A 12,599-nucleotide genomic window follows, 5' to 3' on the forward strand; every position below is an offset into this window, starting at 1 on the left:
CTGCCGCATCTCTCCCCCCCCCCCCCCCCCCCCCTCCCCGACAGTGCAATGACTCACTTGTCACTAAACCGGCTATAACAGGCTGCAACACCTGCGACAGAAACATTTAGAGGAGATATTTGCATTGCAAACGCAACTTGCAGAACAGCAAGCCCCCCGTAGAAAACACAGCATGTACGATTCGATTGGACAATATGTAGCCAATCACATCACCCTATACTAACACCAGTTCAGGTCGAAGATCTAAACTACTTAATATTCAGAGCAATTCTGGAACCTGACTTTTATTAAATTACTATTATTACTTTTATTTAATTACTGAATATGATTCGTATTTGCAACTCAACAACTTAGGCATTAAACATTCCTGGCTTACACATCACATGGTATCACTTTAGTATTTTATTTATTTATTGGAAAACAAACAGGTGTTACCTTTTTCATAAACCTTACAAAGTAAGCATAATTCTGTCCATTTGACAAAAGATGATGCAGTCGTCATCGTGTGTAGAACTCCAGAACATCTGAATGTTTCAGTTCCAACCAAAACGCCCATGGAAATAGCAGAGCTGGTGTGGTATGATCACCCCCCCCCCCCCCCCCCCCCCCCCCAGAAGGGAGGGGGTGAACACGAGGGATGATCCCATCAAGGAAGGCCCCCAGAAAGGAAGGGGTGAACACGAGGGATGATCCCATCAAGGAAGGCCGGGCATGGCCCACAGCCAGCAGACACCTCCATACGATGCGTCTCTCCCACCATCGCCAAAAATTGAAGGTGTGATTAAATACAGCAGAGGTAAAGAGTTCAGCGCTGCCGGAGCCAGGGCACAGCAGACTCCTGACTCAGTTCAGCTGGCGGATGATGGAGTTGATGTCCGCTGCCCGGTAACCAGGGTTGCCGATGTCCTTCAGTAGCCCAGCCTTGTCTCTGGCGGCGTGCCGAGCCACTGACAGGCGGAACGGCCACAGGAAACAGTTCACCGTCCGGAAATGCCTCCCCACAGAGTAGACCTCATGGATCAGGTCTTCCAGGCAGATGATCCCCTGCTGGCCTGAAACACAAGTTCATTCAGATTCGTTCTCTAGGAGTTTGTCATAATCCTCCATCACAAGGAATCAAAGGAAATCATGTGATTGATTTGTACACGTCCATGGATTTCTATGTGAAAAATATTTTTTCAGATTCTTCCTCGACAGATGCAAGCACTGTTTGACTACTTTGACAAGCACATTAAATACATTGTTATTGGAAATATCAGCAATCAGAAACCCTGGCGTCCATGTTGTGTGTACAGGACTCACCCAGGTGCTTCTCTATGAGGGTGTTGTCAGTGAGAGGAACCTTCTTCCTGTCTACCTTGGCCTGTCCTCTCTTCAGAATCAGCTCACGCACAGACTTCAGGTTGGGAAATCTGAAACATGACAGGTCACCATCATCACCACCATCACCACCATCACCAGGGTTTCCCGCAGAAAATTGTTGGTAAAGGTGGTAGGGTGGGGTTTTCCATCTGACCGGTTGGTATGATGGAAGTAACACAACGTAGTTAAGGCGGCAGGCAGGTGTTGCTTAGGCAGCCGCCTTAGCTGCAAAGTGCAGTAAAGTAAACCCCTGGCATCATCAGCACCAACATCATCACCACCCTGAAAATACTGGAGAGCAGCCTCTTACCCCCAGGCTACATATGGCTCCACCATCTTCAGCATGGCCATGCTGGTCTTGTTGACTCTGACGAACGCCCCGCTGAAGATCTTCCTCAGACGCAGCATTTGCACCACCTTCATCACTCTGGGGCTCACGCCTTTGATCCTGCGCGCACACACACACACACACACACACACACACACACACATTAACACTGAAAACACAGGACCGCAACGGAGCTGAAATGATTGATGTAATATTCTAGATGAGATGCTATTCAGCTGTAGTCGTACAATCGTTGAGATATTATTGTTTCTTGTGCCTGGTAGCTGAGACGTAGCTACAGACCGTTCCTAGACCCTGACCACCAAAATGCTGTTTAGAACTCTGCACTACTAATCCTTGATTCTCTGTTACAAATCCTATGTGTGGCGGCCTGCGGAATCCCTTCACATTGTAAAAATGTGACTTTCTGGGTATTATACATATTTGGAAACTACACACTCTCCTGACTACAAATCTGAAATCACTCAGATATCTTTATCCCAACTGAAGTGACATCATTATAAAGTTGACCTGGGTCAAAGTGAGAAGGGAGAAAACTGCATTCAAATATTCCACTCCGTTTCATAACACGATTTGACATGGCTGGAAAATCTTGCTAGCTAACATGTCCAAAAACCGTTAAAATCAACGGTAAGTTAGATTTACATTTAGCAGACTCTTTTCTCCAAAGCGACTTCCAAAAGAGAGAAGTTAATGATAGGTAATCATGTACTTTTTGTACATTACAATGAAGTTTAGGGTGTTAACTCTTCAAAACATCAAAAATCTAAATTTTGACAGAAAACGATTTTCGATCTTTTATGGTTCACAGCCAACAATGAGCGACCGTGACATCCAACGGGTTTCTGCAGGATGCCACACACTATTGGAATATTGCTGTGGATACATGTGTGTGGTACCACTCACTCTCTGATGCGAACAGCGAAGACCAGTCTGTTCTTGGCAGGGGGCAGCGGCGCTGCTGGCCGGCGGTGAGCTCTGTTGATGCGAGTCTCATCGCGGTGTTTGCGGTGGCTCTCTTTCAGAAAGTCTTCCAAGCGCTTGAACTTCAACGGTTTACCTTTACATACCTGGATAATAGACAACCTTCATTAATTACACACAAGCTGGGCTGACCAAACAGAGGGTCGCCATCATAATGAACGTTACAGTGTTGACTTGTTCTGCGTAAGAAAGTGGACACACTAAGGACACAAAATGACAAATAAAAATGAATAAACATCGCTTTTGCCAGCTGCACCACCAAAAAGTTTGCTTCTTGATAGCACTTTTATACTGCGTTGTGAGTTTAACTACTGTACACATGCATAATGACAAGTTACCAAAGATTATCAGACAACATACCTTTCTCTTTTCTAACAACGCAAGCTTGGCCTGTGTGGCTTTGATGGCTTGATACGCTTTTCTTTTCTTCAACAAGTTTTCAGGAACCAGCTTGATCACCCTCTTCACTCTGGGAGGAGCAATGAGCAAAACGTCAGTGGGAACTGGGTAAGTTACAGAAGTTGAACGTTGATACCACTACGGTAATATTTGATATTCCAATAAAGACAAAGAGAAAACCTACTTCTATTTCTATACGTAACCCAATTCTGTTTCGATTGATAAGTCTAGTAACTACAAGAATCATGTACTGTACAAGCTGCTTGTCGAGCTCTCTTGTTATACATTTCTTGTTATAAATGTCTGGCTTATTTACACAGCATTACAAAGCATTATGGTAACCACTGTTCTTTAAGTAAACGTTGAAGTTCATCTAGGCAAGATTGAAACTATAACAAGCCTACGGTGGGGACATTGTCCCTCATACAGCTTGTGTTAGCCACCTGGCAACTACAGAGGTGTACTTTCCCCATGCGAGACGGATATATTTCAAAAACTGTATTTTATACAACATAATAAAAAAATACGAGAAGCACGTTATTGCTATTCATCTGACGTCGTGAAATAACATGATAAAACACATTTTAGTAGTGTCTACTGTGTAGGATGGACTTAGATCGGCACATAAACAAATTCAAATACTCACTCAGGTTCAGCCATTGTGAATTTGATGTGTGCTTGAAAATATGCGACGTCGCGCTAGTATTACGTCATGGAGATTGCTTATGTCTCATGTGCCACGTTTCTGCCCCCTAGTGGAGCGGGGTTTATCGTGAAAACAAAGCAGCGAAACAACTTTCTATGTACCATTCACATGTGTTTGTAAAACATTGTCAACATTTCTTGTAATTTGCTTTTGATAACAGTGACACGTACATGAGATGAACACCTTACATATTATGCAAACAGCACTTCAGGTTTGTTTCTGCACATTAATATTGTATGTGTTTATTAGAAACCCAGGTTTTGAGAAATAAATAATAATAGCGACCATCCATGTGGGCGACATCTCCCTGCACGGTAAAATTGAGCAGCATCTCTGCCCTCCTCGTGAACGCCGCGGCTGCAGGCGCACAGAGCTGCTGCTGTCACTGGCGTGCACGAGCTGCCCTGTTTGTTTGTGTAGCGAGATGTTGGAAATGGCGGAGAGGAGAGACCAACGCGACAATTAAAGATTTCAAAAATTAATACACTGCAAATGCCTATTATAAAACAGCCATGAAACAGATTCCAGGATAACTTTATTTTTTCGCAGCCGACTGGAGTACATCTGGACAAGGAGAAAATTTTTTTGATAAGCTTTGAATTAGCAAGCTTGCAGCTAGCTTGCGAACTCGTCAGTGCGATTTTTACTCGTAGGTTTGTTGTTTGTCAACATAAGCTCAAGTTAGCTAGCCAAGTAACCCACAACCAAATACTCCAGTATACTGTTAGACCACAATTGTCACTACTGTGTGCATTATGTTAGTAATCTCTCAGATAAAAAATCAAGGCAATTGACTAGTTAGCTTGTCAGCTAAATTCGCTAGCACCACTCAGCAAGCTGGTTAACTACTAGCTAGCAAGTTGTAGCCTAGCCACATTGCGACTTCATTATCAATATACTTTTTACAGCGGTTGTCCAAAATCCTGTTATAAGAGAAGATTATTGACAGAAGTTGCAGAAATACAGCAGGTAAGTAAGCCAACTACACCCAATCAACATAATTTTGCCGAAATTTACCCAGCAGCTGCGGACCGAATGCGCACGACAGTTGTTGGGGATTAAAGCATTTTGCTTGCTCTCCTGGCTATAATCGAACAAAGTGGTATTTGGATGTGTGAATTTTAGCAATCGCTGGTTATGAATTGCCGTGTGCATTTGCTATATGTTATTATGTTTTCAACTTTCTAGCTCGGTAAATAATTGAAATTCCTCTATGTATTGATTTATCTTGCCTCACACTCGCCCACCTCGTCTCTCGTCTCTGGTTATTATACGACAATCAAATAATAAAGGCGACATCATATATTGTGTCATAGGGAGAGCGGCTTGATTGACAGTTTTTCGCCAATTCAAATGTGGGCGTCTCCAGTCATTTGCTAGGTGATGAGGTCTGTCATTAAATCAAGTTGAACTAAACAATGTTTCATTATCCGTCAATGTTTAGCCCATGTGGATTGGTTGTCACACTCCTCCGCACTGAGCTACGGCAACGTACCGTGTTCTTGTAGAGCGCTTTGTATCCATCTCTCAGCAAGTGGCCCGCATTCATATTAGCAGACCTATAGCAATACAAACACAGGACAGACCTATGTAGTCTACATGAAAGCTATGCAGCCTGTCTGTTTTGGGCTTTGTCCACATGACTGGATCAACAAGCTAGGATCCTGCTGGAACACATGGCCAGATCAACAAGCTAGGATCATACTGAAACATGTGACCAGATCAACAAGCTAGGATCCCACTGGAACACATGACCAGATCAACAAGCTAGGATCCTACTGGAACATGTGACCAGATCAACAAGCTAGGATCCCACTGGAACACATGACCAAATCAACAAGCTAGGATCCTACTGGAACATGTGACCAGATCAACAAGCTAGTATCCTACTGGAACACATGACCAGATCAACAAGCTAGGATCCTACTGGAACATGTGACCAGATCAACAAGCTAGGATCCCACTGGAACACATGACCAAATCAACAAGCTAGGATCCTACTGGAACATGTGACCAGATCAACAAGCTAGGATCCTACTGGAACATGTGACCAGATCAAAAAGCTAGTATCCTACTTGAACATGTGACCAGATCAACAAGCTAGTATCCTACTGGAACACATGACCAGATCAACAAGCTAGGATCCTACTGGAACACATGACCAGATCAACAAGCTAGGATCCTACTTGAACATGTGACCAGATCAACACGCTAGTATCCCACTGGAACACATGACTGGATCAACAAGCTAGTATCCCACTGGAACACATGACCAGATCAACAAGCTAGGATTCTACTTGAACATGTGACCAGATCAACAAGTTAAGATCCTACTGGAACATGTAACCAGATCAACAAGCCAGGATCCTACTGGAACACATGACCAGAACATGCTGGAACATTCCAGCACAGCAGAGTAGATCAGCTTCAATGAGAACAGGTATCCTCATAGACATACGTCTATGGGTATCCTTGTCTTAGACATTCCTCAGGAAAGAGAGGGGAAAGCAGGAGCAATGTAGGCTAGTGAGACCTGCACTGACACACTTCTCTGTCTGCTCTGTGTTTGGTGTGAAGCCAAGGCCCCAGGTCACCAAAGCCCCAGGTCACCAAAGCCCCAGGTCATCAAGGCCCCAGGTCATCAAGGCCCCAGGTCATCAAGGCCCCAGGTCACCAAGGCCCCAGGTCACCAAGGCCCCAGGTCATCAAGGCCCCAGGTCACCAAAGCCCCAGGTCATCAAGGCCCCAGGTCATCAAGGCCCCAGGTCACCAAGGCCCCAGGTCATCAAGGCCCCAGGTCACCAAGGCCCCAGGTCACCAAGGCCCCAGGTCATCAAGGCCCCAGGTCACCAAGGCCCCAGGTCATCAAGGCCCCAGGTCATCAAGGCCCCAGGTCATCAAGGCCCCAGGTCACCAAGGCCCCAGGTCTAGGAGGATGAGGAGCTTTAGTCCTGGGAAGTTATTACACAGCCGATGACATCAGTGTAGGTCACTCCAGATAGATGAGACAAAGACTGGAAGTTAACCTGAGACCTTAAGGCATGTGGAGGAAGGGTTAGGAGGGTTAGGGTTAGGAGCTGTTGCAGTGTCTCATCTTGAACCATCCTGTCTGGGTTAGGGTTAGGAGCTGTTGCAGTGTGTCTCATCTTGAACCATCCTGTCTGGGTTAGGGTTAGGAGCTGTTGCAGTGTGTCTCATCTTGAACCATCCTGTCTGGGTTAGGGTTAGGAGCTGTTGCAGTGTGTCTCATCTTGAACCATCCTGTCTGGGTTAGGGTTAGGAGCTGTTGCAGTGTCTCATCTTGAACCATCCTGTCTGGGTTAGGGTTAGGAGCTGTTGCAGTGTGTCTCATCTTGAACCATCCTGTCTGGGTTAGGGTTAGGAGCTGTTGCAGTGTGTCTCATCTTGAACCATCCTGTCTGGGTTAGGGTTAGGAGCTGTTGCAGTGTGTCTCATCTTGAACCATCCTGTCTGGGTTAGGAGCTGTTGCAGTGCGTCTCATCTTGAACCATCCTGTCTGGGCCCAGTAGGCAGGCCTGCGTTTGCTGCTTATTTCCTTAATTACCAAAACACAAGACTGTTCAATAATACCATTTATAGGCTACTACACATGTATTTTATCTACTTATTTTTATCAGCCTAGATTTTAAATGCAAGACTTTTTAAGACAGCATGCAGATGAGTGCAAAAACAACCTGATTAAATAAATTATAAATGTAAATGTAAAGTATAGACACAGCAATGCAGTGCAGAATGGTTAGATGTGTGAGTGTGGAGAGAGAGGTGTCCTGCCAGGACAGAGTATTTGTGGGTGTGTGTGTGTGTGTGGTAATTGCTGTATGGACTCCACTCTCCCGCCCTCATTCGTGAGGCACGCGTACACACACACTCAGTCACTCAGTCACATCAGCTGCTGCTGGTGAGGGGAGAGAGGGAGGTGGGGGGAGAGAGGGGGCTGGTGGTGAGGGTAGAAAAGGGGGCTTGTGGTGAGGGGAGAGAGGGGGCTGGTGGTGAGGGGAGAGAGGGGGCTGCTGGTGGTGAGGGGAGAGAGGGCGCTGGTGGTGAGGGGAGAGAGGGGGGTGGGGGGAGAGAGGGGGGTGGGGGGAGAGAGGGGGCTGGTGGTGAGGGGAGAGAGGGGGGTGGGGGGAGAGAGGGGGCTGGTGGTGAGGGGAGAGAGGGGGCTGGTGGTGAGGGGAGAGAGGGAGGTGGGTGCTCCGTCAGAGGGGTGACCTACATTCTCTCCCTGGAAACAAGCTGCTGCTGCAGACTGAGAGGATCTGTGGGGGAGGGAAGGAAACGGAGGGAGGGAAAGCAAGAGGGAGTGAGGGAGGAAGGAAGGAGAATTGTGGTGCAGCAGTAAAGGACCTGAGCTGAAGGAACCAGATATCGGTGTCAGGACAACAGTGTGTGTGGGCCGGGGGATCCAGTTTGGGGACAGCCCAGAGGGGAGAGGAAACAAAGTGGGAGCAGGTGTGTGTGTGTGTGGAGGGGGTCCACCAATAGCTGTGTGTGTGTGGAGGGGGTCCACCAATAGCTGTGTGTGTGTGGAGGGGGTCCACCAATAGCTGTGTGTGTGTGTGGAGGGGGTCCACCAATAGCTGTGTGTGTATGGAGGAATAGTAGGACAATCAAGATGAAAGTTTTTGTCTGTCCAAGTTAACATGATGCGGTGAACACAAACGATTGTGAATATCACACCTGAAATGTCTCAGGTACAGAGTACTGAGGCAGGAACAGCAGGTAGTGTTGCAGAGAGGGCTAGAGAGATAGGTGTGTGTGTGTTAGAGGGACATATACCTGGCGACCCCTCACACTCCTTTCCCTACACACCTGCTGTTCCATACCTGCTGTTCCACACCTGCTGTTCCACACCTGCTGTTCCACACCTGCTGTTCCATACCTGCTGTTCCACACCTGCTGTTCCACACCTGCTGTTCCATACCTGCGGTTACTTAAGCAACGTTTGTCCTCTTTAGTTTGAGAGTCGGCCTTGATCAAAATGATTCTCTGTTATGTAACAGTCTCTTCTGAATGAAGGGTGCTGACCAACACACCAGGCTACTCTCAACTTGCTCCCAGATTCTCAGCACCTGTTGGGTATTTTTGGCCTCTGTTGCAGCCCCCTCTCTCTTTCTTGCTCTCTCTCTCTTTCCCCCTCTTTTTCTTCTCCTCTTTCTCTCTCTACCCCTCCCCATCTCTCCTTGTCTCTGTCACTATCTCTTGTCTCCCCCTCCTTTTCTGTGTGTTAGAATCCTGGGTCAGCAGGTACTTCAGTTATGTGCTCTACAATGTAGTTCAGATGTATCTGTAAATTAACTAGGCTACTATACAAGGACCCATACTCAAACAGTAATATTTTCATCACTACTACTACTATTACTACTACTACTTATAGTAATACTATTTAATAGTGCTGTCAAACTATTAAAATATTACGATTAAAATTAATTGCATACATTTAATAGTTAACTCGCAATTAATCGCAAATTTTTATCCTAAATGTCTCTTGATTTATTTTTGTCCCATAACTTTTTCAAATTGTAATGCTCTTATCAACATGGAAAAGTGGATCGGATTGCTTGGTGCAAATGTTTTTTTTTTTAAATTGAAAACAACATTGCAATCGCCTAGGCTTTGACGAGGGGGCAGAGAATTCTCATCAGCCGTGTGCTTGGCCATGAAGTGGTATTTCAGACTGGGCGTGCTGCGATGATGGCTCAGTTCACTACGACAAAACACACAGATCACTTTGCTCTTGTCAATGGAACCATTTGGCAACTGTTTAAAAGTTAACTTTCAGTTCAGAATATTATTGGCATCCATTTCGGCTTCTCGCACTCGACATCCACTCAAAACGTAACGTTAGCCTACCCTAGCCTTGCTAGATCCGGTATGGTGTTGTCGTTTTTCTAACGTCAGTAGTTGTTGCAACAGCATGTGAAAAAAACTACGAAGTTTGCTAGGCCAAAGAGAACGTTAATCTCGCGATAAAAGAATCAACGCCGTTAAAATGAGTTTGCATTTAACGCTGTTAATAACGCGTTAAACTGACAGCACTACTATTTAACAGTGCTACTGCCTCATGACCCTGGCTGTCCCAGCTAGGCTGTGTCCCAGCCCCTGCCTAAACAGCAGGCCGAGTAGAGGTTCTAGTGAAGCTAGTTAAGGTTTCCCTAACCTGGTGTCCCAGCCATGACCAGGAGCTGTGTGTTGTGACGCTCTCTGGTGTGTGTGTGTGTGACACACTACCCTAAGGGGAGAGCTCCTATGTAAGTTATGTAGTAATATAGTCATGTAGTGTATATAGGAGATGTCTCTTATGCAAGACTACAGGAGATACGTATATACCGCCACTCACTCCCACACATCTCTCTCCCCTTCCATCCCCTTCCCTCCTCCCGCCCCTCCAGAAGGCCTCCCTGCCCTCTCTCCTCCCCAGGGATGGTGCTGCATGCCAGGCAGGCCAGGGAGCCGTAGCCCCCCTGCCCTGGTGCTCTCAGCCAGCCTGACCAGCAGCAGCCCATCCAGAGACCAGAGGACTGGACCCCCAGCACGGCACCCCCTCACATGACACCCTCCGGAGCCCTACATCAAGTACGTACCTCAGCCTCGCCTCTCCCCTCCTCACCTCTCCCTTCCTAAATTTACATTTATTCCTTTAGCAAACGCTTTTATCCAAAGCGACTTCCAATAGAGAGATTTACAAAAGTGCCAAGGTCAATGATCATAAACAACGAAATGGCCCCAAAAACAGTGTGGGTAGCCAAAACATGAAGCAGACATTGTGAAAAGCAAATAAGTGCAAATAGGAAGAAACATAAGAGCATGTAGTTAAACAAATGACAAATTAAACAACATGGACCCCAAAAGTGCTAGAGTGTACATGTAGGAAAGCAAGCAACAATAATAAAAATTACAAGGAGTGCAAGTAGTTAAATCAGTTAAAAACAAACCAACAAGTGCAACACGTCACTCAATAAGTGTCATTGTGTTCCTGGAGGAACATCGGATCCAACAAATCTATCTTAAGTACCGTTGTACCCCTGGAACAAGTGCGTCTGCCTTTTTTTGAAGATGGGGAGACAATAAGTGTCTCTGATGGAGGTGGGGTGGTGATTCCACCACTGGGGGTCCAGACAGGAGAAGGGCTTGGGTTGGGAGCGGGCGCTCTTGAGAGGTGGGACCACCAGACGGTTGTCAAAAGACGATCGTAGGTGGCGGTTGGGTGTAAGGCTGGAGGAGAGACTTGATGTAGGCAGGTGCAGTCCCGTTCACTGCTCGGAAGGTCAGTATCAGGGTCTTGAATTTGAAACGGGCCATTTGGGAATCTGGGTAGATTGTAGACCAGGTGGGCCGCTGTGTTCTGAATCCTCTGGAGAGGGCGGGTTGTGCATGCTGGGAGACCTGCGAGCTGCGAGTTGCAGTAGTCCAACTTGGAGAGGACAAGTGCTTGGACAAGCAGCTGGGTGGAATGCTCAGACAGTCTGAGCATTCTATCAGCTATCTACCTCTCCCCTCCTCTCCTCTCCTCACCCCCCCTCTACTGTCCTCCTCCTTTCCCATCACTCTCCTCCTCCGAGTAGTCTGTCCCCATGGTTACTGTGCAGCAGTTAACTCACACGACCGTGGATGCTGCAGTTTCCCTGGAAACCCCAAATCTGGCAGGGCGTATGTGTTTCTGAACACCGTCGTTGTCGTCATGCCCACCAATGACTCCTCAATGCAGCCTCCCACCATGACTCCTCACTGCAGCCTCCCACCATGACTTCTCACTGCAGCCTCCCACCATGACCCCTCACTGCAGCCTCCCACCATGACTCCTCACTGCAGCCTCCCACCATGACCCCTCACTGCAGCCCCCCACCATGACTCCTCACTGCAGCCTCCCACCATGACTCCTCACTGCAGCCTCCCACCATGACCCCCACTGCAGCCTCCCACCATGACCCCTCACTGCAGCCTCCCACCATGACTCCTCACTGCAGCCTCCCACCATGACCCCTCACTGCAGCCTCCCACCATGACCCCTCACTGCAGCCTCCCACCATGACTCCTCACTGCAGCCTCCCACCATAACCCCTCACTGCAGCCTCCCACCATGACTCCTCACTGCAGCCTCCCACCATGACTCCTCACTGCAGCCTCCCACCATGACTCCTCACTGCAGCTCGGGTCGGCTGGGGCTGGAGATGGGGGAGGGCTGAGGCTGGGGCTGGGGGAGGCTGAGGCTGTGGTAGGCTGGGGGTGTGGGAGGTTGGGGGAGGCTGGGGCTGGAGCTGGGGGAGGCTGGGGCTGGAGTAGGCTGGGGGTGTGGGCTGAAAAGTGCTTTATTTAGCTCTTCAAATGCTTTCAGATGACTTCCAATTACTAATACCGTGCTATACTAATACTATGGTATACTAATACTATGCTATACTAATACTATGCTATACTAATACTATGCTATACTAATACTTGAATGACTCAACACTGGTTGTGTTGTTGACCCAAGTCCCTGAGTGTCTCCTGACCTCTCACCTTGAACAGGGAGGGCTTTACCTCACACAGGGAGGGGGATGGAAGAGGGGGGAGGGGCCTCCAGAGAAGGGCTTGCTGAGGAGTAGTGGGACCTGCCTGGTGTCTGGTGTTAAGCAAAGCTGTTTGAAACCAGGTCTTCCTGTCAGCTGAAGGGCTGGCTCAGGGTTTGGCTAGGCCGGGGTCGGGGTGTAAATAGATTTGAGTGTGTGAGTGTCATTTGCATGACTGCATATGTGTTGCGTGTGTGTGTGTACGTTAACCATATATGGGAGAGTGTTTGTG

General features: G+C 47.5%; 1 protein-coding gene and 1 long non-coding RNA gene across 2 annotated transcripts; one reads left to right on the forward strand and one right to left on the reverse strand.

Moving 5' to 3' along the window:
* Positions 1 to 393: 393 nt before the first annotated feature.
* On the reverse strand, positions 394 to 3,789 carry rpl7l1 (ribosomal protein L7-like 1). Its single transcript, XM_047021462.1, has 6 exons — positions 3,741 to 3,789; positions 3,056 to 3,164; positions 2,618 to 2,781; positions 1,673 to 1,810; positions 1,303 to 1,412; positions 394 to 1,052 (listed from the first exon to the last, which is right to left on the reverse strand). Exons 1-6 carry the CDS (start codon positions 3,752 to 3,754, stop codon positions 844 to 846), a joined length of 744 nt encoding a protein of 247 aa, XP_046877418.1. The 5' UTR covers positions 3,755 to 3,789; the 3' UTR covers positions 394 to 843.
* A 406-nt stretch (positions 3,790 to 4,195) lies between these two features.
* Positions 4,196 to 10,439, forward strand: LOC124468728. Its single transcript, XR_006956222.1, has 3 exons — positions 4,196 to 4,449; positions 4,709 to 4,769; positions 10,211 to 10,439. It is a non-coding gene; the product is annotated as an uncharacterized LOC124468728 (long non-coding RNA).
* Positions 10,440 to 12,599: the final 2,160 nt, after the last annotated feature.

This window comes from Hypomesus transpacificus, chromosome 6 (assembly GCF_021917145.1).
Source record: "Hypomesus transpacificus isolate Combined female chromosome 6, fHypTra1, whole genome shotgun sequence".
In the NCBI taxonomy this organism is placed as follows: Eukaryota; Metazoa; Chordata; class Actinopteri; order Osmeriformes; family Osmeridae; genus Hypomesus; species Hypomesus transpacificus.